At 41.6% G+C, this 26,914-nt stretch overlaps 1 protein-coding gene across 3 annotated transcripts in view; it reads left to right on the forward strand.

The window, feature by feature from the left end:
• CASKIN2 (CASK interacting protein 2) overlaps positions 1–26,914 on the forward strand; it is a 1,742,750-nt gene that overhangs the window by 1,673,039 nt on the left and 42,797 nt on the right. For all 3 annotated transcript variants that reach the window (XM_044084941.1, XM_044084943.1, XM_044084942.1), the window contains 2 exons: positions 5,472–5,610; positions 23,608–25,935. In XM_044084941.1, the coding sequence (XP_043940876.1) occupies positions 5,472–5,610; positions 23,608–25,935 (2,467 nt within the window). The remainder of the gene's footprint in view (positions 1–5,471; positions 5,611–23,607; positions 25,936–26,914) is intronic.

The following is a 26,914-nucleotide window of genomic DNA, read 5'->3' on the forward strand; positions in this document are numbered from 1 at the left end:
GGGAGGCAGTGGAGAGTTACCGAATAGCTGGGTAACTACAGCAGAACTAGTAAGGGTGACTGCTAGAAAGGTGCTTGGTGTGACATCTGGACAGAGGAAGGAGGACAAGGAGACCTGGTGGTGGAATGAGGAAGTACAGGAGAGTATACAGAGGAAGAGGCTGGCTAAGAAGAAGTGGGATTGTCAAAGAGATGAAGAAAGTAGACATGAGTATAAGGAGATGAGGCATGGCAAAGAGAGAGGTGGCAAAAGCTAAGGATAGGGCATATGGAGAGTTGTACGAGAGATTGGACACTAAAGAGGGAGAAAAGGACCTGTACCGATTAGCTAGACAGAGGGACAGAGCTGGGAAAGATGTGCAGCATGTAAGGGTGATAAAGGATAGTGAGGGAAAGGTACTCACAAGAGAGGAGAGTGTGTTGAGTAGATGGAAAGAGTATTTTGAGAGGCTGATGAATGAAGAGAATGAGAGAGAGAGAAGGTTGGATGATGTGGGGATAGTGAATCAGGAAATGAAACAGATTAGCAAGGAGGAAGTAAGGGCAGCTATGAAGAGGATGAAGAATGGAAAGGCTGTTGGCCCAGATGACATACCAATGGAAGCATGGAGGTGCTTAGGAGAAATGGCAGTGGAATTTCTAACTAGATTGTTTAATGAAATTTTGGAAACTCAGAGGATGCCTGAGGAGTGGAGAAAAAGTGTTTTGGTACCTATCTTTAAGAATAAGGGTGATGTGCAGAGCTGCAGTAACTACAGAGGGATAAAACTGATTAGTCACAGCTTGAAGTTATGGGAAAGAGTAGTGGAAGCAAGGTTAAGAAGGAGGTGATGATTAGTGATCAGCAGTATGGTTTCATGCCAGGAAAGAGCACTACAGATGCAATGTTTGCTCTGAGAGTGTTGATGGAGAAATACAGAGAAGGTCAGAAGGAGTTGCATTGCGTCTTTGTAGACTTGGAGAAAGCATATGACAGGGTGCCTAGAGAAGAGTTGTGGTATTGTATGAGGAAGTCGGGAGTGGCAGAGAAGTACGTAAGAGTGGTACAGGATATGTACGAGGGTAGTGTGACAGTGGTGAGGACTGCAGTGGGAGTGACAGATCCGTTTAAGGTGGAGGTGGGATTACATCAAGGATCAGCTCTGAGTCCTTTCTTATTTGCAGTGGTGATGGACAGGTTGACAGATGAGATCAGACAGGAGGCCCGTGGACTATGATGTTTGCAGATGACATTGTGATCTGTAGTGAGAGTAGGAATCAGGTTGAGGAGACTCTGGAGAGGTGGAGATATGCTCTAGAGAGCAGAGGAATGAGGTCAGCAGGGCTAAGACAGAATATATGTGTGTAAATGAGAGGGAGGGTAGAGGAATGGTGAGGATGCAGGGAGTAGAGTTGGTAAAGGTGGACGAGTTTAAGTACTTGGGATCAACAGTTCAGCGTAATGGTGAATGTGGAAGAGAGGTGAAGAAGAGAGTACAGGCAGGGTGGAATGGGTGGAGAAGAGTGTCAGGAGTGATTTGTGACAGACGGGTATCCGTAAGAGTAAAAGGAAAGATCTACAAGAGTATAGTGAGACCAGCTACGTTATATTGGTTGGAGACAGTGGCATTGACAAAAAGGCAGGAGTCAGAGCTGGATGTGGCAGAGTTAAAGATGTTAAGATTTGCAATCGGTGTGACTAGGATGGATAGGATTAGGAATCGGTATATTAGAGGGTCAGCTCATGTTGGACAGTTTGGAGACAAAGCAAGAGAGACGAGATTGCGTTGGTTTGGACATGTGCTGAGGAGGGATGATGGGTATATTGGGAAAAAGATGCTAAGGATGGAGCTGCCAGGTAAGAGGAATAGAGGAAGGCCTAAGATAAGGTTTATGGACGTGGTGAGAGAGGACATGCAGGCGGTTGGTGTGACAGAGCAAGATGCAGAGGATAGGAAGAAATGGAAAGAGATGATCCGCTGTGGCGACCCCTAACGGGAAAAGCCGAAAGAGAATGATGATAACACAGAACCTCCCCTCTTCTCCCATCCACTGCTCAAGCAATTCCTCAGAGGGGCTAAAAACTTGAGTCCACCCAGGAGAGCTCCAACCCCAGCCTGGGACCTTAACATTGTATTGGAGAAACTCACTTTAACTCCTTTCGAGCCTGCTGCTACTGCAGACTTAAAATTTCTTTCTTGGAAAACAGCTTTCCTTTTAGCAATCACTTCAGCTAGAAGGGTATCTGAATTACAGGCCCTTATGGCAGTGGAGCCTTTCATCATCTTTCATGTGGACAGGGTGTCACTCAGAACCAATCCATCCTTCTTGCCCAAGGTGGTATCCAGTGTGGCTCTTAATCAGTCCATTCATTTGCCAACCTTCTTTCCCAATCCACAGAACAAAGGGGAACGGATACTGCATTCCTTGGATGTGCACAGACAACTTAGATTCTACTTGGACAGGACTAAACCTCAAAGAAAATTTGAACAACTGCTGGTAGCATTTGCTGCAGGGGCAGAGGGGAAGGCTATTTCAAAACAAACCATTTCTAAATGGATAAGCCATTGCATTCATTTCTGCTATAAGCACCATGGAAAACAATATCCCCCAGGGGATCAAACCTCACTCCACCAGGGCTGCATCTACTTCTACAGCCTTTGTCAGAGGCGTTCCTACCTGGGACATCCTAGAAGCTGCTACCTGGAGTTCTGTACATACTTTAACCAAGCATTATCATTTGTCAGTTTTCTCTAAATTCAGAGCTGGCTTTGCCACTGCAGTCTTGCAGGGCCTTATAGCTGGGCCTAATGCTATCTAAACTCCTCCTCCCAACCATAGTTTTGGGAATCTACCCAAATGTAATGACTGCAACAGTGAAACATGAAGAACATATTACAGTTGTGTACACTTACCATAAATGTAGATGTTCGAGTGTATTCACTGTTGCAGTTCTGGTTACCCTCCTTCCTGCCCCCTAACTTCTTTTGACTGTACCTCTATTTTCCTTTACTATGCTTAAAAGCCGTTTTGGTGTATTTGCTTTTTTTATTGGAAATATACATCTGTGTTGTTATGTTTAATTGCTTCCCATTAGGGGGGCTCCTGACATCTGGGGCAAGAAAAAACTGATGTAATGGCATCGGCTGCATGTTTTATACCCCTGACGACCTGACATCATGGAAGAAGAGACAGCAACCGACGCAGGACCCAAGACTTTGTTAATCACGCCGACTGAGGGCATCCTGCAAGCAGATTACCCAAATGTAATGACTGCAACAGTGAATACACTCGAACATCTACATTTATGTTAAGTGTACACAACTGTACATTTTCGCTCAACTGATATAGACCCAATCCTTCCAGTAGAACAAGGTAGTTTAGGATTACCTGATTTGAAGGGATATTTTAGAGCTACACAGTTGTGGTTCCTGTACATAACACAAACAGGAGGTTTAATTCAAAATTGAAAGGGATGATGATGAATCAGATGGAAGATCAAGACATGAAAAGAATGGGGGGTTTGGATCCAGATCCTTAAAGAAAATAACAGCAACCATACAGAATATTATATACACAAAGTATAATAAGAAGCAAGCCAACACAAGGGTGAAAGGAGATTTTATCAGTAGCTATGACTGAAAGTAGGGGTACAGAAAATAGGCAAGAGTGAGCTGGAATTTACTGTGGAAAACTGGCAACAGATCCAATGTACTGGGAGCAAATAACTAAAGAAGGGGGAGGGAATAGAGTGGAATGAGGCCAAGAAGACATTTGGACTGCAGGCTAGAGACTGCCTTCCATACTATTGATTGATATCAGAGATTAGGCAAAGAGAAAGGGTTAGGGGAATGTTAAGTGAAAGACCTGCTGTGGTAGAGATTTCAGTTGAATCTAGAACAGAAGCTGTTATTAAAAAGGGATAATTAGTAGGGCATATAAAATATTGCTTTATAACTATAAGAATCAATCAGAGGAGGTTAGAAAAGATTGGGTAGAGAGACTGGAAAAGCATTTTGCAAGTATATATGTGTAGCTCCCAAGTATGCAACAAAGTCCAAAATGTTTAGGATCTTTGCTTGGAAGTTTTTGCATAGGCATTTTATACCCCAATCAGACTTAATTTTTCCTCATATAGGTAGCAAATGTTGGAGGTGTGATGGAGAAGAAAGAAGTAACTGGGAAATATATTTTGGGAGTGTAATGAGTTGGCAGATTTTAAAAACATTCTACAGAGTAGAGTACTGTATCAGAAATACTGGGTGGGCAAATGCCTTATTAAGTTTAATTCTGTTGGCTGCCAAAAAAGCAGTTATTAGCAAATGGAAATCTAAGTCTAAACCAACTGTATCTGAAATACTGAACAGTGTAAGAGAGAGAAAAAGACCTGAAAGTGGGACCTTTAGAAAAGGGACACAATACATATAAATAGATGAAAATTGTGGGAGCAATACATGCATAATAATGTTCTGAAAGAGGAGTAAGATTTAAGGGAAGGCATGCATTCAGCAATGTATGTAACATTGGGCTGATGATAATTATAAAGAAAAAAATATATGTAATATATGCAAATGTAAAAAATGTTAATATGGTTTGTTTTCTTTACTGTTGGTGTATGTTTGCCTGTGTCTTAAGTGCTAATTTAATAAAAGTATTTAACAAAGTATGGTGAAAACTTTTTGCAATTTCGAATGATGTTCTCATTTTTTTTTTTTTTTTTTAAGAGTCATCATATAAAATCTTGCCTGAATGTTTGCTCTCTATCCTTATACCTCTTTAACCAGTACAACTGACTTCAGGTGTTTATGGCAAATGCTGTTATGTAGCAGTCTTCTTACTGTAACTCTTTGGTTTCAAGTCCCTTGCTCCTTACATACAGAGATCTTCAAGAATGTCTTCTAACATCGCTTTCTTTCTAGGCCCTCAGTTTTAGCTGCTCTGTGCACCAAATGAACAGTTTTGTGCATTCATCCTAAATCGAGGCCATAGTAACAGAGTACAGGATTCCAGGTGTGAATGTGTCAAACACCAGTAATATGTGGCAGTAGTCCTACTCTTTATGCCCATTCGTGTATATCTGATTCCCAAGGCATTACCACATGATGTAGGCATTATTTCAGCATCTTAGGTAACTGTAATTCACCTTTCCTGCATAATTATTAAACCATAATTTATTAAACAAGTAAGCTGGCTGGCTGACTGACACCAACCTGTGTTCACATGGGCAGTATATTAATATAAAAAAGAATAAACAAATCATCTTGTCAGGTACTGCATTATTTCAAAAACAAGAAGATAGTCAAATTGTATCACAGTGGAATTAGATGTTATTTATGCTGATTTCCATTGGTGTTAGGCCACTACTGGAGATCGTGGTCAGTACATACTTTTTTCACTCTCTTGCTAATCTATGCTTGCATTTATATATTATTAAATGTAATGCTGCCATACTATGGCTATTAGATTGTAATGCTTCATTTTCTGTCCACACAGGCTAGCTTAGCAGAATGGTTAAATGCCATTGGAATGTCTCAGTACCACAAGAAACTGTCTGAGAATGGGTATGACACTGTGGACCTTGTTTCAGAGCTCACATGGGAAGACCTCCAGGAAATTGGCATCACAAAGCTGGGTAAGGGTCTCATGTGATGACTGCAGTTTCATAGCAGTGAAATCTTCCAAGTGTTCTTGACTGACATTACTGGTATCATATTAACAAGGGTGTTATGAAGAGTACTATTTTTTTGTTTTGTTTTTTTTTTCATAAAAAGGCAGTAAGCAGGTCCTTGAAGAGCTTCATGTAATGTTTTATGTTAGCTGTCATTTGGAAATTTTAACAAATAATTTTTCTAGATTGATTAAGAAGGCCTTCAAATACCTTTTTTTTTTCTGCAATTCACCAAACAAAAGCATTCATTTTTTCTAGCAAATCAGTCCTTTATTCTTCCCAAAAATAGCTACTGTAGCTTTTGGAGGTTTCAGAATGGAGTCAAGGCCGTGGCAGGTCACCCTTTTGAGTCATTTATATAGTTCAGGACATTTCCTAGGTGGCAACAAGGCCTTTTATTCTTCTGTTACTGTCAAGGGGCAAAACAGGAAAAAGTAACTAGCGTGAGGTATTAGTAAGGTGGAGCAGAGGCACGGTTAGAGTTGGGCCCGCCCACCACCCCACCAGGGTACTAATCTGTGCTAGTCCTAACGTGTGTCAGCACAAAAACCCTTACCATAACAATGCCACTACAAAAGACATGTTCAGACACAGAAACATGTAGCAGAAAACACCCACAACACAAAAGCTATCCACCTACCTTACCCTAACCATTAACCCTAACTTACCAACACGTCGTACAAACACACACTTTACCTTTTATGCAAGGCCACTTAACCTCTGTCCATATTTTGAGCTATATTTTTATGTGCACACACACGCAAACACACACACACATATATATATATATATATATATATATATATATATATGTATATATATATATATATATATATATATATGTGTGTGTGTGTGTGTATAAAGTCAGAAAGAGACTAGTTTTGCTGGAATTTAATTCGTCAACTCTTGGTACATATTAGAACATGGAAACATTACTGCCACAGGCTTAGGCAAGGCTCAGGTCAGTGATGCCCCCCAATGGTAGAGGGAAGTAGTCCACAAAAATGCTAGGCTGAGTAGAAGGCATCAAGACTATAAAGTGAACTGAACTGTTAAGGATAAAGAAGAGATTAGGTATTGTTACTGTTATGCAAAAAAAAAAAAAAGAATTTTCATAGAGAGAATATGTAGCAAGAGTAAGAGAGAAAAGAAATCGGTAAGTAACTGAGTGGAATTAAAGAGTTTGAACTTTTTTGCCAACGGCTCATTTGTGGACTCTTCTATCTTAAACAGCCTGCTTTTCATCTACCCTCACCAGCGGTCGTCAGTCGTGTGTTCCTAGTTTGCTCATACCCATTTCGAAACTCTCAAAAAACAAATAAGCGAAAAGATAGCAGATACTTCCTAAAACAGAAATTTATTAAACATTAAAAATGAAGTGCTTTTCATCTACTCAGTAGCAGACTACTTCCTAAAACAGAAATGTATTAAACATTAAAAATGGTAAAGTGCTTTTCATGTACTCAATAGCAGACTTCATGAAGTATTGAGTAGATGAAAAGCGCTTTACCATTTTTAATGTTTAATAAATTTCTGTTTTAGGAAGTATGTGCTATCTTTTCGCTTATTAGTTTTTTGAGGATATGGTAAATTTAACATTAAAAAAGTGATAGACCATATGAGAAGTGAAGTACTTAGTCTGGAAACTCCAGCACAGGCAATATCGCAACACAGTGGGCTAATGAGTCTCTAAATGAAGCAGGATACAGCTAAAGAAGATATGCCAGTGCAATGTACAGGTATCTTCTTTAGAATATCTGTATGGAAGTCCCTCTAGAATTGCACAGCTGGGGAAAAAGCAGGAAATAGTGAAAACTTTGGCACAAATAGTATTGCAACATGGTGGGGTCAATGAGGCCCCAGGTGGAGGAGCAGTAGATGGAACAGGATGCATCTGAAGAAGGTAAGCCACAGGGCAGTGTTCCAGAACCTTCTATAGGAGGCTTGAATGGAAGTCCTGTTAGACTTGCACACCAGTGGAAATAGCGGGGAAGAAGAAAGCAAAGAGGATCCATCCAGAAGAAAGTGATCTAAGGTAATACCCATTTGATTTAATAGAGATGGACAGACATATTAAAATAGATAAAATATAGGTTACCGAAAGAAAATAAGACCCAGTATGTTAGAAGGCTGGTAAAACAGATGAGCACAGTAAATATGACTATTATGAGAAATTCATACAATGTAACAGAAATAAATAGTATATCTTACTGTGCAGCTAAACTGATAACAGATAAAAGTATTACCATAGAAACATAGAGTAGCAAAGAAAAGGAAGGAAAAGCAAATAAAAATACTTTGAAAGATAGATGTGGTAAAAGCAACACACTGTTAAAACAGACCTGGATTTTTCATACATTATTTCCACTAAAATATCAGAACAAGCAGTAAAACTTTGAAGGTATGCAGATAAACACAAAGGAAAAAATACAAAACAAGCAATTCATTGATGCATGAGCCAAGGTTTTATAGAGAAATGGGAAACAAAGCAAAAGGAATGCAGACACCACCAGAAATTTGAAGAAATAGGTACACTTTGGAGAAGGATTTATGAAGACCCTGTTGAACATAAAGCTGCTGATGGGGAGAAGTACAGTAATAGCCAGAGAAAAAAGAAGGCTTATATGCACATCCCCAAAAAATCAACTAGGATAACCACAGGAAAAAGCATACTTCTGAAGAGTGAACCTGCAAGCCATTTTAAGTAGTGTATGGTTGCCTATGTAGTAAGTGATGGTTTAATAAAGATGTTTCTTGTTGAAAAAAGGCAGGAATTGAATAATTTATGTAACATTGCTTAGGTTATATAGCAATATATGTGAAGTATAATGTTTATGTTAATATAGTTTGATTACTTTTATACGAATGTAAATTTGCCTATGCCACAAGTAATAATTCAATAAACATGTTTGAAAAAAAATAGACCAACGATTTACCTTCTGATGATTTGTAATCTGTATACTAGAATTGATGCAGACAAAGTTCATAGCCAGGGATATTTAGTCATAACAATAGAACAAAATGGTAATAAAAAGTAAGCCTTTTAGAACAAGAGGCAGTTTTATTGTTGAAGCCGTAATAGAGAGCTGTAAAAAGGGGACTGGTCTAAGTATGGCATGGATAGATTACAAAGCACCATCCCACATCCATGGACTGTGGAATGCTACAGACGTACAAGGTGTTCTACACTGACACTTTACATTGCAGTGACTATGAAATGGTGGCAAACAACTTTGCCGCTGGGCCAAGGTAAATGGCAGTTTTTTTATTCCAGCTATAAAAATTCAAACGGGGATATTCCATTGTGATTCCTTGTCACTACTGCTATTTTGTCCTGCTATTAACCTATTAAGCTGTTTACTTAATATACAAAACTGCGGTTACAATTTAACGCCCAGAAACTAACCTTGTTCAAAAGCATTATATTTACTTTTGTGGATTTAAAATTGTGTAATTCATCAGATGAGGGCCTGAAAGTACAACTACAAATGTTTAAAACTTTTTTGAAGATATAAAAATGACAATTAGTCTTAATAAATGTGCAAAACCAACATTTATAAAAGGAAAGCTGCACCAGCAAGAAAATACCAATCTGTGACAGTAATATGATATAAACGTTCTTGAACAGGATAGAAGTGTTTAAATATTTAACATTATATGAAGGGTTATTAATAAAGCATGAACAAATGAGAATAACATTTAGTAAGAAATACTTTGAAAGACTAGTGTTGAAAACTGCTTTGATATGTCCAGCCTATAAAGCAATTTGATCTTTTTGTACTAACCTACAGCTTTAGTGTTATTGACTGGCCCCAAACAACATTGAATCAGTTGGACAAGAAAAAAATGCCTCATGATTATCAAATGATCCATAAACCCAGTGCATACCAAGATTATTTGTCCTTTGATCATGAAGAGGGTACTGCCTTCTCGAAACTGACTGTGTATAGGTCTCAGTCTTAGGACAACTGCATACATATTTGCTCATGTCTCTGTCAACAGATCTAAGCAAAAGAGTTGTAGAGCAGGATAGTAGTAGCCTTAGATGTTGTCTTTACTTCGTTTATTAGAAGCACTATGTAAAGGAATGGGAATGGAAATCTAAAGAGAAGTAGGTGAGTGTCAGACAGCAACTGAAAGTGCCGAAAAAGAAAGAATATAAAGAGAAGGAAAGAAAGTATAGAGAACCAGAATGACACGTTGACCAGGATTTTATGCAGTAATGCTTAAAGAGGGGACTTTAAACAATAAGATGAAAGGATAATAATGGCAGCCTAACATAGTATGCTTTGTCTGGGTTGATTTACAAAGTCTGTAGAAAAAGTGAAAGAAACAGATAAATGAAGGTTCTGTAACAGTGACGAAGTTCAGATCACATGGGATGACCCAGTATGTGCTATTAAGAAACATATGCAAGAAAACTAGATACCGTAATCTAAGAAAAAGATGTAAAGTAATGCTAATCATCAAAATTTCTGTACCCAGTGATTATAATGCCTTATGTAGAGAGAAAGAGAGATAAAGTCACAAAATAGTAAAATATAACAAACAAAGAAAAATACGTCACAAATTCCACTTGTAAATCTTCATGTTTAGACAGCACTACATTCTCCAATAAAGTACATTTTCTGTCAGCGAGTTTCAGTCACATGAGTAGGAATTTTAAACACTATCCCATTTGTACAATTTACTTGGATGGGGACATCCACCCTAACTCTGAACCCACCCTTCCCACAAGCTCCCAGCCCACTACCACCTTCAACATCATCATCATCTTCTTTCGACTGTTCCCGTTGGGGGCCACCACAGCAGATCACGTGTTTCCATTTCTTCCTGTCCTCTGCATCTTGCTCTGTCACACCAACCACCTGCATGTCCTCTCTCACCACATCCATAAACCTTATCTTAGGCCTTCCTCTTTTCCTGTTACCTGGTAGCTTCATCCTTAGCATCTTTTTCCCAATATAGTCAGCATCCCTCCTCAGCACATGTCCAAACCAATGTAATCTTGCCTCTCTGGCTTTGTCTCCAAACCTTCCAACCTGGGCTGACCCTCTAATATACTTATTCTTAATCCTGTCCACCCTCGTCACACCCAGTGCAAATCTTAACATCTTTAACTCTGCCACATCCAGCTCTAACTCCTGCCTTTTTGTCAATACCACTGTCTCCAACCCATGTAACATAGCTGGTCTCACTATCCTCTTGTAGACCTTCCCTTTCACTCTTACAGGTACTCTGTCACAAATCACTCCTGACACTCTTCTCCACCCACTCCATCCTGCCTGTACTCTCTTCTTCACCTCTCTTCCACACTCACCGTTACTCTGAACTGTTGACCCAAAGTATTTAAACTCATCCACCTTCGCCACCTCTACTCCTTGCATCCTCACCATTCCTCTATCCTCCCTCTCATTCACACACATATATTCTGTCTTTGTCCTGCTTACCTTCATTCCTCTTCTCTCTAGAGCATATCTCCATCTCTCCAGGGTCTCCTCCACCTGTTCCCTACTCTCACTACAGATCACAATGTCATCTGCAAACATCATAGTCCACGGGGACTCCTGTCTGATCTCGTCTGTCGACCTGTCCATCACCATTGCAAATAAGAAAGGGCTCAGAGCTGATCCTTGATGTAACCCCACCTTAAACGCATCCGTCACTCCCACAGCAGACCTCACCGCTGTCACACTACCCTCGTACATATCCTGTACCCACTCTTACATACTTCTCTGACACTCCTGACTTCCTCATACAACACCACAACTCCTCTCTAGGCACCCTGTCATATGCTTACTCTAAGTCTACAAAAACACAATGCAACTCCTTCTGACATTCTCTGTACTTCTCCATCAACACTCTCAGAGCAAACATCGCATCTGTAGTGCTCTTTCCCGGCATGAAACCATACCGCTGATCACTAATCATCACTTCCCTTCTTAACCTAGCTTCCACTACTCTTTCCCATAACTTCATGCTGTGACTGATCAATGTAATCCTTCTGTAGTTACTACAGCTCTGCACATCACCCTTATTCTTAAAAACCATTACCAAAACACTTTTTCTCCATTCCTCAGGCATCCTCTCACTTTCCAAGATTTCATTAAACAATCTGGTTAAAAACTCCACTGCCATTTCACCTAAACACCTCCATGCTTCCACAGGTATGTCATCTGGGCCAACAGCCTTTTCATTCTTCATAGCTATCCTTACTTCCTCCTTGCTAATCCATTGTACTTCATGATTCACTATCCCTACATCATCCAACCTTCTCTCCCTCTCATTCTCTTCATTCATCACCCCCTCAAAGTACTCTTTCCACTACCACCTTCAACATATGGTCAAATTCAAGGTCCCCTAACTCTCTCCTGACCTGTCACCTAAACATCAGGAGTATTAACAACAAGGTCCATAATCTTCATGCCCTTCTACCTACCTACTCACCTGATGTGCTGTGTCTTACAGAAACCTGGCTAAAACCAGGAACTAAAAATGATGAGGTTATCCCACCAGGGTGCAACATACTTAGACTAGACCGTAACACCAGGAAAGGTGGAGGAGTAAGAGTTCTGTTTAAAAACACAATAGATGTCACACTAGCCCCACAACAACCCCCCCTTGTTCAGTAATGCAGAAGGCCTAGTTAGGAAAGTACAGCTTAACAAAAGTAAATCTATATTCATTGCCTGCATTTATATTCCCTCAGGCAACAATGCAAATACCCCAGAAGACTTCCTCCAATGGCTTTTTAACACATACCCCCATGAAACTATGGTGTTATGAGACGTTAATATTGACTGGAACAATTGTTCCTCTGAATCTTCCACCACCCATATATACCTTCACGGTTGTACCCAACTTATATTCTCACCCACCAGAATAAATAAATCCAGCTACAAAGACAGTATCCTGGACTGGATTCTTATCAACAATCACCCATATCTGTATAACACGGGTACCCTCCCAGATGATATGTGACCACCTACTCATGTACATCATTAAGCATAAAGCAGATAACCACCACCAAGTTCTATATAAATCTATCAGAAACAACAAGAACTTTAACTCCACTGACTTTCAGAATGTACTCAGAGTTTGCAATTGGGCCATACTTAAATAACTTCCACTAGATGATGCTGTAACCTACTTTAATTCTAAATTCCTCTCCATTCTAGATTCCCACACTCCTATCTGCACCCTCAGAGCCAAAGCTAAGACTGCCCCCTGGCTCTCTAAAGTAACCAAAACCAAAATCATAGCAAGAAGTAAAGCATGGGACAAATGGTGCATCTCCAAAGGCCCACTTGACCATATTAAATTCCGACAACTAAGGAATGATACCAGGAAAGCCACACTGTTAGACAAAAAACTCCTATCAACACATTCAGCAAAAACACCAGAAAAAAAACTCAAAATTTTGGGCAGGCATAAACAAACTGCTCTACCCTGGCCAAACCTCCACCACCACCCCCTCAACTTGCAACCTTTAAACTCCAGAGGAAACTGCTAACATCATTAACCTTTTTTTACCATAACCATCCAATCACTAGCTAGTCAACTAACCCCCACCAGCTCCTTTCACAATTCCTCCACAATCACTACCCCACTCCCTTTCGCCTTCCAACCTGTATCTACATCCACCATCTGATATCTAATTAACAAACTAAAGCCCAATACCCTGGCAGCTGATCTCCTCCTACCAGAATATTTACAAAAAGGGGCAGATGAGATGCCATTGCATACCCTGTCTCTATCATAATAAACCACACCTTGACTGAAGCCACTATCCCCTCTCTCTGGAAGGTTTCCCATGTCATTCCCCTTCATAAAGGAGGGAATTCTTTAGACCTCTCAAACTTCCGACCAATAGCCATACTATCACCATTGGCCAGAATTATGAAAAAGTGCATCCACAACCAATGAATTCACTATCTTACCCAAAATAAACTACTGGCCAATTCTCAGCATGATTTTAGGCCACACCACAGCACCACATCAGCCCTCCTATCCTTCTCTAACTCTGTCAACATCAACCGAAACAATAACAAACTTACCTGTGCTCTCTTCCTAGATCTCTCTAAGGCCTTTGATATGGTCAATCACCAGCTGCTTCTCCGTACCCTTAAGGAACTGTCACTGAATAGTAGCTCCATTAAATGGTTCCAATCTTACCTGTCTGATCGACAACAAGCAGTTTTATGGCAGAATACCCTATCCACATGTCTACCCATTACTCTAGGAGTCCTCCAAGGCTCCATACTAGGATCACTACTCTTCTCAGTCTTTATCAATGACCTACCCACCATCACTCCCAGGGCCACCTGCATCCAATACGCGGATGACTCTACTTTAATATGTACCGCCTCCTCCTCCTCCTCAACTGAGCTTATGACCCTAACCCAGAAAACTTTCAATGATGTAGAAAAATGGTTCGCAATCCATCAGATTCTATTAAACCCCAACAAAACTAAACTGCTCATCTTTTCCCCCACCTGCAAATCCTCCTCTCCATTCTTTACTATAAGTTCCAACAATGGCACAATTATATCCCCAGATACTAGTACAAAATTCCTGGGCGTCACAGTCGATAATGCCCTAAAGTATGATATCCATGTCAATAAAACCATCAAATCTGTCAACAAAAAACTGGGCTCCCTATACAGGATCAAACCCTTCCTCACTCCTTTTGCAAGAACCACTATCACTCGGTCCCACCTACTTTCTACCCTTCTGTATACTTCCCCCCTCTTCACTAACCTGAACCAAGCCATCCTTACCAAACTTGCTAGTTGTTACAACCATATTGCTAGATTTGCTACAGGTGCCACCTCTAGGACCCACCATTGGATCAACCTAATTCAACTAGGATGGCTGGAGTGGCCCAGTCTTGTCCGATACAACCAACTTTTAATAACCCATAAAATACTATATCAACCCGAAAAAACACCAGCACTAAATAAGATCATCAAACCATACAGCAACCTGAGGTCACTATGCTCTGCTGACAAACTGCTTCTACAAACAATTAAGAGCATAAATGTGGCTGGGGACTCTCTATTCGCCAAGTCAGTAGGCAAAATTTGGAATATGCTTCCTGCTGAAATTACTCACCAATCCTCCTTAACCCAGTTCAAAAAAAGCCTCAAACTACACTTCCAACAGCATTGGCAATGTCCCTGCTTAAACCCCGACTATTCACCACCCGCTGTTCCTGTAAATTCTCCCTAAGCATTTCAATCATATACTCAATAAGTGTATGAATTCTTGATGGGACTTAGCCCATAACTGCGTGTATTATTGTCTGAAACTGAAGCCGCATGATTTTGATGTTTTCTACTATGTTTTATCTAAGTTTGTAACCCTACTGAAAAAGTACAGTTGTGTATACTTACCATAAATGTAGATGTCCGAGTGTATTCACTGTTGCAGGCATCACACTTTGGGTTATCTGCCTGCAGGTAGCCCTCAGTTGGCCCGAATACCAAAGTCTTAGTATTTCTGCGTTGGATGCTGTTGCTTCTTCCATGACGTCAGGGGTATAAAAACAGGCAGCCGATGCCATTACATCAGTTTTTCTTGCCCCATATGTTAGGAGCCCCCAAATAGGGAGCTAGTATATGGTGTGGAAACCACCACCAGTAAAAAGTAAATACCAGTACCATTAGGAATAGCCATAGAGAGGAGAGATAGAAAGATAGAGAAAACCAGGGAGCCGGAGGGAGGGAGGGAAACCAGGACTGCAACAGAGAATACATTCAAACATCTACATTTATGGTAAGTGTAAACAACTGTACTATGTTCTTCGTGTTTCATTGTTGCAGTCATCGCACTTGGGTTGATTCCCAAAGCTGAGGAAGGGTGGAGGCAGTCAAGAAGAGTTAGGGCTGGCTAGTAGGCCTTGCAAGACTGCTGTAGCAAATCCTGCCCTGCTTTTGGAAAAGATAGGTAAGTGGTAATGCTTGGTGAAGGTGTATACAGAACTCCAGGTTGCAGCTTCCAGAATGTCCCTGGTAGTGACTCCCCTAAAAAATGCTGTAGAGGTAGAAGTAGCCCTAGTGGAATGTGTACTGACCCCCTGAGGGTTTGGTTTTCCATGGTGCTTGTAGCCGCTGCCCCTGTTGCAAAGCTGACTAGCAGCTGGTCAGATTTTCTGAAAAGCTTAGTCCTATCAAGGTAGAACCTGAGCTGTCTGTGCACTTCCAAATAGTGCAGGATCCTTTCCCCTTTATTCTGAAGGTTAGGGAAGAAAGCTGGCAAATGAATGGATTGCTTTAGGGCCACACTGGACACCACCTTAGGCATAAAGGACGGGTTAGTCCTGAGGGAAACCCTGTCAGCATGGAAGGTGATAAAGGGTTCCACTGCCATCAGTGCCTGTAGCTCAGACACTCTTCTAGCTGAAGTCATGCATAGAAGCAGGGCTGTTTTCCAAGAGATAAATTTTAACTCTGCTGAAGCAGCAGGTTAAAAACGGGGGAAGCTTGAGCTTTTCCAGAACAAAGTTAAGGTCCCAAGCAGGGGTGGCTGCTCTCCTTGGGGGCCTTAAGTTGTTGGCCCCTCTCAGAAACTGTTTGATGAAAGGGTGAGAAAATAGAGGTGGCTCAGTATTGTAATGAGCCGAAATGGCAGAGGCATGAATCTTAATTGTGGAGAAGGATAGGCCTCTGTGGAGTTGCTCTGCTAGATAATCCAAGATTAGAGGTAAGGAGAGCACTGCTGTGTCCTTTCCTTTAGACTGCATCCAAGAACAATATCTTTTCCATTTTTCCGCATAGGATTTCCTAGTACTAGGCCTTCTGGCTTCATGAATGACGTCCAGGACCTGTTTACTTAGGGTTGCTGGTGGAATATTCAAGGAATAAGCCAGGCTGCAAGATTTAGGGTTTGCAATTGTGGATGCAAAATCTGTCCCTCCTGCTGTGACAGCAGGGTAGGGGTCTGGTGTAGGTGCCAGGGTGGCACTGTTGTCAGGTTGCGCAGGAGTGGGTACCAGTGCTGGCATGGCCAGTTCAGGGCAATCAGAATTGTCCTTGGCCTGTCTTCTTTTATCTTGAGTAGTACTCTTGAGAGAAGGGGCAGAGGGGGAAAGGCATAGATTGAGAGGTTTTCCCATTGAAAGGATAGGGCATCCACCTTCCAGGCCCTGCTGTGAGGGTTCCTGGTGCAGAATTTGCTTAACTGGTAGTTGTGGGGGGAGGCAAAGAGATCCACCTCTGGGGTCCCCCTCCTCTGGATCAGAAGGTTGAAGGTGCTGGGCTCCAGTTTTCTGCTTAAGTCATCTGCCAGTGAATTTTGTTTGCCTGGCAGGAATTGAGCTTGTAGATGGACTTGCTTGTCCAAAGCTGTGCTCCACAGAGTCATGGCTAACCTGCAGAGTGGGTAAGAATGGCTTCCCCTCTGCTTGTTTATGTACCACATAACTGTGGTATTGTCTGTTTTTATCAGCAGTTGTCCTGGAAGGATAAGGTATCTGAAAGCTGTCAGAGCATTCTGTACAGCTAGCACCTCCTTTTGCTTGATATTCAGGAGAATTTGGCTTGTGCTTCAGTGGCCCTGAATGCATTTGCCAGCCATGTGGGCCCCCCATGCATAGTCTGATGCATCTGTGGTCAGGGTTTGGGTGGCGTGGGGTAGAGTAAAATGCAGTCCCTTGCTGTGGTTACATGCTTCTGCCCACCAAAGGAACTCTGCCCTCCGACAAGGTATGATACGAATGACTGTTTCCAGGTCCTGAGAATGATGGCACCAAAGACTTTTTAAGTACCATTGAACTTTCCTCATATGCAGTCTTGCATATGGAATTAGCAGAATACATGAGGCCGTGAACCCTAGGACTTGCAGTATTTTTCTTGCATTTAGCTGGGTTCTGGTGGCCATTTGTCTGAAGTAGTCTGTCAGACTGTTTTTCTGAAGTGACAAATGCCATCTGGGAAGTTGTGTCCAAGCTTGCTCCCAGGAATACCATCTTTTGACTGGGCACCAGTTGTGATTTCATTCCGTTGATGGTGTACCCCAATGAAGTGGTTTTTACAAATGCCAGGTGCTGAAGCAGCAATTCCTGGTTGTCTGCCTGAATCAGGCAGTTGTCCAAGTACGGGTAAATTTGGATATTTCTCTGCCTGCAGTATGCAATGGCCGGAGCCAGGCATTTTGTGAATACCCAGGGTGCAATAGATAAGCCAAGGGGAAGTGCAGAGAACTGATAATGCATAGATCCTGCCCTGAAACATAGATATTTCCTGCATGATTCCCTGATGGGGATGTGCAGATAAGCTTCTTTTAAGTCTAGGGTGACTAACAAGACATCCTTGGCTAGCAAAGGGAGAAGCTGTAGCAGGGTAAGCATCTTGAATTTTGGGACCACCAGGAAGGTGTTGAGAATTGAAAGATCAGGATTGGGTGCCAAGAGCCCTCTTTCCTGGGTACTAGGAATAGTCTGGAGTAGAAACCCTGACCCCTTTGTTCTACTGGAATTGGCTAAATAGCTCTGATGTTGAGCAGGGAAAGAACTTGGGTTTGAGCCTCTGCCTACTGGTATGGAGGAAGGTCTGGAAACCCACTTGGGGTTGGCAGTGAATGGAAATAAATTTTGTACCCCTGGGATACAGTGTTGAGGACCCATCAGTCCTGAGTGATGGACATCCAGTTTTTTTGCATGAAGGGCAAGTTTTCCTCCTGGGGCACAAGCAATTGGGCAGGGCTGGGAAGTAGAGTTGAGAAGTCATTGTGAACTTTTTCCATAGGCAGGTAGCTTACCACAGGGGTGGGAGCACTCCATTGCTTAGATCTCCTCATATCCTGAGACTGTAGTCTGGGTGGTCTGTTTCCCCTGGGTCTTGTTTGGGAAGGCCTGGAGGGGGCTGGAAAGGACCAGTGTTTTGAAGGGCAATGTCTACTGAATTGAGGTGGTTGCACTTGTAAAGAATTATTTAACAGTTTGCATAGATTTAGCTTTTTCTTCCATCTTTTTTAAGAACTTCTTCTGCTTTGGTGCCAAACAAAACATCCTTATTTAAAGGAGTGTCTAGTAATTTGGATTTGACATGATCTGGCAAGGTCTGCTCCTTCAGCCAAGCATGTCTTCTCAGTACAGAGCCAGTGACTGCAGCCCTGCAAGATGCTTCTAGGGCATCAAAGCCACACTGCAAAGTATGCTTACTAACTTGGTTTGCAGAATGCGTAAGCTCTTGCAAATCTTTATTTTCTGCACAATCTGGAAATATTAAATTTTTTTGTTTAATGAGTTCCATAATATGTTTCTGGTACTTCAGCATGTGAAACTGACAATTCAGTGCCCTGAAAGCAAGAGATGCAGAGGTATATACGTTCTTACCCAATCTGTCTAAAGCTCTGGAATCCCTGTCCAAAGGGGTAGGATTTTTGGCTGTAGTAGCCTTAATACCTTTAGGTCCCTGGGAAATGATCTCTGGATCAGCAGTAGGATTCTTGAAAAGAAGCTTGTGGGAATCAGGTACTCGGTAGTACTTGTCAGGTTTCCCAGGGGCCAGATGTAAGGTGTCTGGAGTAAGACTGGATTCCATGAAAACATCATCAACAACATCCAGGACAGGGGGAATAGCTAAAGGCCTGTGCTGAGGTAGCTCTAAAAATTCTCTGAGTCTCTTTTTGGACTGAGGATAGTCTTGACATTCCCAATAGAAATGCTCTCTTAAAGTATGTAAGGTTTCAACAAAAGAGAAATCCTCTGGAGGGGAGGCAGAGGGAATGGATTCCTCTGCATCTGAATCCTCATAGGCTGATAAGGGCATGTCCTGAAAATCAAAAAGGTCAGAGTCATCGGACTCCTGGTCTGTGGAATCTGAAGGCAACTGAATTCTTTGTCTCTTAGCAGGGGAAGGCTGGCTTCCCATAATTAGCATTGTAAGGTCTTCAGCCATTCTAAGAATTTGTTTTTGTGGTATGAGGGCCTGAGCATGCGCTTTGGTCGTCAGTTTTCTAGGTGTAGTGCGTACTCTGGGCATAAGAAATTCGGTAGTTTTGGCTAAAAAAGAAGTTGTTGGTTTGATTCGAACATCGGTAGGTCAGAAAACACCCTCAGAAGCCGGTGCCTGCATAGTGGCTCCAGACCCATCCAAGGTAGAAACATCCACTGGTTCTGTAGTCGAAAAGGCATATCGCAGCATACTCCGAATGGGTCTCAGCAGAGGCTTGCGAATCCATAGAAGCGGGCATCAGGGGCTGCAAAGGTGCCTCACTGAGTACCAGCAGTCTGGCGATTAGCTTAACAGAAGTGTTGTCAGCAGTTTTGGACCAATGCGGTCTGTCTCTGCCTTTATCCTTACATTTTTTCAGAAGATCGGTAGTTGGATGGCTTACCGAAGCCATTTCAGAATACGGAGATCGAGAGCGAAAGAATTTAGCTGCAAAAATACCCTGACGACGAATGGTTCAGGCGTTAAGGCACAAAACTGACAGAGAGGGATGAAGTGGTCTGGGCCTAAACAGGTGACGCAGTAAGAATGAAAATCACTGTGAGGTATTTGCTTTCCATAGGCAAGACAATTGTTAACTTTTTCTGACATCGATTAGAGTAAGAAAATAGGAAGCCCAATGGGGTACTTAGCTTTAGAAGACTTCAGGATTATCAACTAGAAAAATAAAAATTTCAGGTAGCGGCCGACCAGCACTTGCGAACTGCTTCTGCTTCGGGTTCCTCCTCAGCAAGAAAGACTGATTTAATGGTGTCTGCTGCCTGTTTTTATACCCATGATGACCTGACATCATGGAAGAAGCGACAGCATCCAACACAGAAATACTAAGACTCTGGTATTCAGGCCGACTGAGGGCTACCTGCAGGCAGATAACCCAAGTGTGATGACTGCAACAGTGAAACACGAAGAACATCTGCATATTATACTTATCGCTAGATGTTTCTATTGTTCCTAATGTATTTGTACTCTGCTTTCTGGGGCTTTTCTCCCCGGGCTTCCGCTGAAAATGGACATTTATCCAGACGGACTTTCCCGGTAAACAAATGTAAAATAAAATAAATAAATTTGAATAAGTGGGATAGTGCTCAACAAATTCCATAACTATATGTCTTGTGTGTGTGTGTGTGTGTGTGTGTGTGTGTGTGTGTGTGTGTGTGTGTGCACACGCATATGTAGATGTGTCTATATGTACAATTTTGCTTCAAGCACTTGACTCCTGGTTGTTTGAATCTCCACCTAAACAACCAAAATAGAAAAAAAAATGAATACACAATATCAACTGCAGCAAATACCATTTTTTGAATGGGACAAGCAAGCTCACCCTCACTGATTCCTTAGTCACACAAATAAAGAAGAAATGCCTTGTAGGTACCCTAGCACTGTGCCAGCAACACCAGCTAATAACATGTACCATCCTTAGTAAATTATACCCTTCTTGAAATACTAAAATGTATAAGCCAAACTACTGCACAAACTGACTAAGACCTATCCTGTAATAACGCACATGTATACGTATGGGCCTATTACAAGTACTCACATGCTTTTAGCTTGGTACTTGCTTGCTGGAACCTGTAATTGCCTTAATTCCCACTAGCCCAATCTTAGTGAAATACACAGTTCTCCACTCCAGTTGCTTACACACGTAATATAAACTACCACCACCTCCTTACTGGTACCACATGTGCAAGCTGCAACATGCTCAGGTCTCTGTCTGCTAGACTGTGATCATCAAACAGCCAGGGCTAGAATGCTTGAAGAAGAATTGTATACATAGACACACCTTCTTTACAACTCTAGATATTAAGTCCTTTTCTCACTGTCCACCTCTAACAGCACATTTCATTTAGGAGTACGCTTACATTAATGGTTCACACAACCCACCCGTTCCTCTTTTTCTGCTACCTCATTCAAATCCTTGGGAACAAAACCTGCCATATATTTGCTCACATTAACTGAAATGTGTAGTATACATAGTCTCTAAAGATTCTCTTATAGGTTCATAGGTTCATACTAGGCTATCTGCCCTAGGGCAATTATAAGCCTAGCCAGTGTGTGTTTGGCTTTCGCCACCCATTTTAAATAAATTTTGCTATGCCCTTTTTCGAGGTTAGTATACTGTGCCTCTGTCTAACAGTGACACAGAAGTGATACCTGGGGTAAACCTACGATCTCCCATCCACTCATCAAGATTTTTCTTGTAGAGAGTCAGAGGGACTCTGCCTAACCTGGACTGGGATTTTATGGGATTTTATTCCAGAGTGAAGGGAGCCTCTGGGTTATGAATCTGTCCCTGCAGCATGTCCTATTTATTTCAGTGCTGAGGTTCAAATCTTTTGAGCATGTAGCTCGATGGGATTTGGATTTTCTGAGGTGCAGCATGTCCATTAATTCCGGGTTGGACATGGCTTTATACGTCAGACACAGATCGCCTTTGAGCAGGCGGTATGCCACTGAGTAGAGCTGGAGTTTCTTTAACCGGGCAGCATATGGCATCTGTTTGAGCCCCTTGATCCTCTTGGTGAGGTACTTTTGGGGTCTTTCCAGTTGCTGCAGGTGTCTGGTAAGGTACATCCCAAAAGGGGCATTGTACTCAATTATGGGCCTGATGAGGGATGAGTAAAGAGGCACGATGACCTCCCCTGATTTCTATTACATATTGCAGTGTGTGCAAGCATACTTCATTACTTTTACAATATTTGGTGATATTCCCTTACAGATGGTCTTCACCTTTAAATTTTCATGATACTGGATCAAGAAATGGTTACAATTTATTCTTTGTTTGTTTGTTGTAATGATCATTGACATTTCTTTAAGCATATTGAAATGCTGGGTCTGTATTAGTTCGCCAAAATTTATTTTCAGGGAACACATATTCATCGACCGCTATGAAGTGAAAATCACTTCTGCAATTTGCTGAATGTTAAAGAGCAAAGACATAGTTGGCCAGCTACACAACTTTGCCCTTTTCTCCACTCGGAATTGGAATATGTAGTTTGGGGGGGGTTTGATTTAACTAGATGTGGGTCCGTTGTGCTGCGGGGCAAGTATTTCTTTGCCCTTGGATTATTCAGCGAATCGCGTATGTGATTTTTGCCAAATGGGGACACTTGTTCACTGAAAATGCATTTTAGTGAACTAAAATAGACCTGAAATGCTTACCATGTGTACTCTTGTTTAATTATGTGCAGTTATCTTTATTTAAAATTGTATTACTGTATTCAGTTTTCAGAGCAGTTATTTTTACCTTGGCTTTCAGTCAGGTAATGGCTGAACAGAGTTCTTTGTTCAGCCCAGTTAAGCAATTTCAGTAAGTAAATGGTGAGTTTCTCAGCTGTGGTTTCTTTTTTAAAGGGCATGGAAATAAGTTTATCTCGGGCTGCATGATGTAGTAGAGCTAACAAAGTTTCTGTAGTTCTTAGTTTCAGTTGCTGTCTTTTGACATTTACAGACAGAGGCTGCATCTTGTTGAACTCAGTAATGTGTCTTAAAACACACCTAACAGTTGGAACAAAACTTAGTTGTTTTTACAAAGATAAGTTGCACTGCATAAACAGTCATTTTTGCCCAGTGAATTGTTTTTTTTCCATCAGACTTCATTAATAAGAATATTACATTATAATAGCAACAAACAAAAAGAACAAATGTATGTACAGTCAGCCTGGTTATGTTTGCCCACAGCAATTAGTATCTTAACAGGTATCTAAAAACATAATAGCATATTCCAAAATATTTTACATATTATGATCGGTAATGCCTGAATCTGGTATGTTTTATGGTAACAGGCTACATAACAAGTTTGTTATAAAATTGCCTTATTGTTTGGGGTTCATGTTTCTAGACTGATGACAATTTTATTGAATTCCAGTTCACTGAATCTGACATTTAGATACCTACTCAAGTGGTTACTCAATAGTGAAAATGTGCTCAATCCTTTGAAGAATTAAATTTGTTGTTAAAAAAGTTCATGACATTCCTTGTAACTTAAATGTTCAATTTCCCTTCATAGGTCACCAGAAGAAGATGATGCTGGCTGTAAAGAAGTTGAATGACATTCAAAAACTGTTGAACCAGGCAGAAATGGAAGCAAAAACACAACAGAATGCTCTTGGAGACCTACAGATTGTAACAATTGAGACCACTGAGAATGGGGAGTGTCAGTCTCCATTGTTACCGAAGATGCTAACTTTTCAGGACAGTGACTTGAGTACTGAATTACAGACTGCAATGTCAAATTCCTACAACACCTGCCAAGACAATCTTAGCATCATGACAGCCCATGCAATTTCTCGAAGTCAGGAAAGTATTGGAGTCCGTTCAAGGGGTTCTGGAAATTCTCAAGAAAATGCCTTTTCTGGGGGAACTTCTACTAGTCATTCCCAAGAGAGCCTGGGCAGTGGTGACAGCAGCAGCGGCAGCAGTGGAAGAACATCAGTGTTTCCAAAGGCAAAGGACAACCTGATGCTACCGTTTGTTCCACCGTGCCTGGATGTTCATGGGAAATTGGTTCCTCAGTCTGGTTCTAATGAAGGAAAGAATGAGCAAGTACTGGGGATGAATGGCAGTCCTGTGAGGGATAGAAGCATTCCAGAAGGGAGAGATCATAGCCAGCAACCTTCAGTTCAGATGGGGGTCCCTTCACTGAAGCCAGGCCCTTTCCAGTTGTCATCCAGTTCAGCAGTATTCACACCTCCACAAACACCAAACAAAGGGGCATCCCCTTCATTTATGTATCCCCAGTTGTCACTGAAAACAAAAGCCAGTCCTCTCCTTTCTTTGTCAGAAAAGTGTAAAGCTCCTTTGCACCCATACGGCCATGTGCCTCAGTCTTCAGTTGCTATGCCTTCATCGGCTCAGAAGACATTCACTTATCTTCATTCTCGTTGTGGAACAACTGAAACCATTCCTGCACTAATGGATAAAAACAGCCCGTCAAAACCTGCCAGCCTGCTTGGTGCCATGCGTGCTTTAGGCCAGCTTGGCCATGAGGTAAATGGAGACTTAAACAAACCTAAAAAGCGAGCTCACAGCTTAAACCGTTATGCACTGTCTGATGGAGAACACGAAGAGGAGGAGGTATCACTAAGCAACTTGGGCTCATATGCTACTCTCACTCGCCGGCCTGGACGAAGTTCAGTAATGCAGACTCGACAACCATTTGATAGGAATGTACATCGCAGTCACTCTTTTGCAGTACGTGCCAAAAAGAAAGGGCCACCACCACCACCACCCAAGCGTCTTAGTTCTGCAGTCAGTTCTCAGACTACAGAAACTTCTGGTGAAAAGCCAGTAGATTCCAGCCTTGTTCCAGGTGATGAGCTCCCCATACAGCCCACTAAACCTTCTGGCACTAGCAGCACTGGAACAGTGAAGAGCTTGGCTGCCATGTTGGAGGTATCAGTAAGTGGAGGAAGTCCTGTGAAAATTGCTCGATTGCAGAAGTCAGTAAAGTCTGAGAAAGGGACACTTTCCACATTTGCAAAAGAGGAGGAGCCAGTAAGTCTGGCAGATTCAGAGCTTCCCATTCCAGCAGAAGCCTCTGCTATGGATAAACTAGTGTCTACAGAAAAAAAGTTTAACACAAAAGAAGAGGGAGGCAATAGGAAACGAACATTAAGTGAACCTGGAGCCCTAAAAATTGACCTGTTGGAAGCTAAACTTGGAGGCATTACACTTGAAGTTGACAGTAAAGGGACCATAATTAAAGAAGATCTTGATACTTCATCATCATCCTCTCAGAATAGTTCCAGTGAGTGCATTCCATTTGCTGAGGAAGGCAACTTGACTATTAAGCAGCGACCTAAGCCAAATGGAGGCCTTAAGTCAGGTGCCATAGCAGATTCAGTGTCTGATGCCACAAATGAATTAAGTGTAGCAGAAGATGAAAAGGACAGGAACATGCATGGTACCTCCTCTGCAAAGGAGTTAGACGTGCCAGAGTTTAATTTAACAGAGTCTGATACAGTTAAACGAAGGCCGAAGATCAAGGATCAGCAACAGATTCCAGTGCCATCTCAATCCCCCATTTCTCAACCACAGATCTCACTGCTTCATGTGCCTCGCTATGCAGAATCTCAGTCAGTGCACATAGTCAGTGAAATGATGGAGTCTATAAGTCTATCGTCTGGTGCAAAGCATGATTTTGAGGACGACGATGTGGAATTGAGGATTGCAGAAATTGAAAAGAGCATTCAGTCCCTTGAAAAGGGGGTCAAGGCTCCCTTCAAGCCTTCAGTTTCTCCAAAGGCAGACAGGTCTGAAGCCCTGGCAGTACAAACCAAGACAGGGCCTCCAGTGAGCGGCAGAGGGCATACACTGCTCAAGCCTGAGATTAAAGGTAAATGCACCAGCACCTTGAAAGATTGTCTTATTGTAGCAGTGTAATTAATCACACAAATGAACCTAAAGTCCAGTAGGCCACAAAAGCCATAAAAGTCAAAGAACGCACACAAAAATGGCTTTTAATTCCAGATACAAAAACATTCATTTTTAATAAATACTTTGTCTTATAAATTTTAACAGACTTCAAGTTTGTCAATAAACTATTGACTAACTAGTTAACAATGAATCATATGACTAAAAGCAAGACATACTCTTAGTGCTTCAATGATATTTATTTCAATATGCACCCAAATTTCACAGCATCATTTGACCCTAAAACATTTCTTGCATTTAACAAACTTGCCATTTGATGTCATGACATCTAAGTATATTTCATTATCACCTCCCGTAAAATCCAAATGGGCTGCATCAGTGTATCAGTAGCAAAAAATAACATTTTTTTTACATTTATCACAGAACCTTTTTATGTAAAATCATCCAGTTATTTATGTGTCAAATACAATACGACTCTAGATAATAAAAGCAGTTTTAGTTCACTCAGTTTTATTCGGAGACTTAGTTATACTGCCATCTTCTGGATATTTTACAGTACTACACTTTTCTGTTATAAACAGAAAAAGTCTTTCTTATAACATTTTCAGGATATGTTCTAACACTAAACCTTTCCTTCATTATTTTAATTTCCTTTAAAAAGTAGCCTGCCTACATGGCATAGAGGGACAAAGACCTGACTGACAATGGTGACTGGAGTTTGGTTAACAACCTCAGCACTAGAAAAACAAGGCAGGGGTGGGGAGGAGTTAAAGGGTTCGGCACACTCATATATTTTAGGAGATGAGAGCCATTTGTGCAGACGTGGAGCAGAGTAAGGGGTAAGATTTTTCTGCTCGACACTAGGGGAACTGTGTGTGCCACAGAGAGAGGGCCAGGCTTGCTTGGAGGGAATATACCCATCGCAGAAGCTTGCTCAGCAA

This window comes from Protopterus annectens, chromosome 10.part0, assembly GCF_019279795.1.
Source record: "Protopterus annectens isolate FY-2018-M chromosome 10.part0, PAN1.0, whole genome shotgun sequence".
Taxonomy (NCBI): Eukaryota; Metazoa; Chordata; order Ceratodontiformes; family Protopteridae; genus Protopterus; species Protopterus annectens.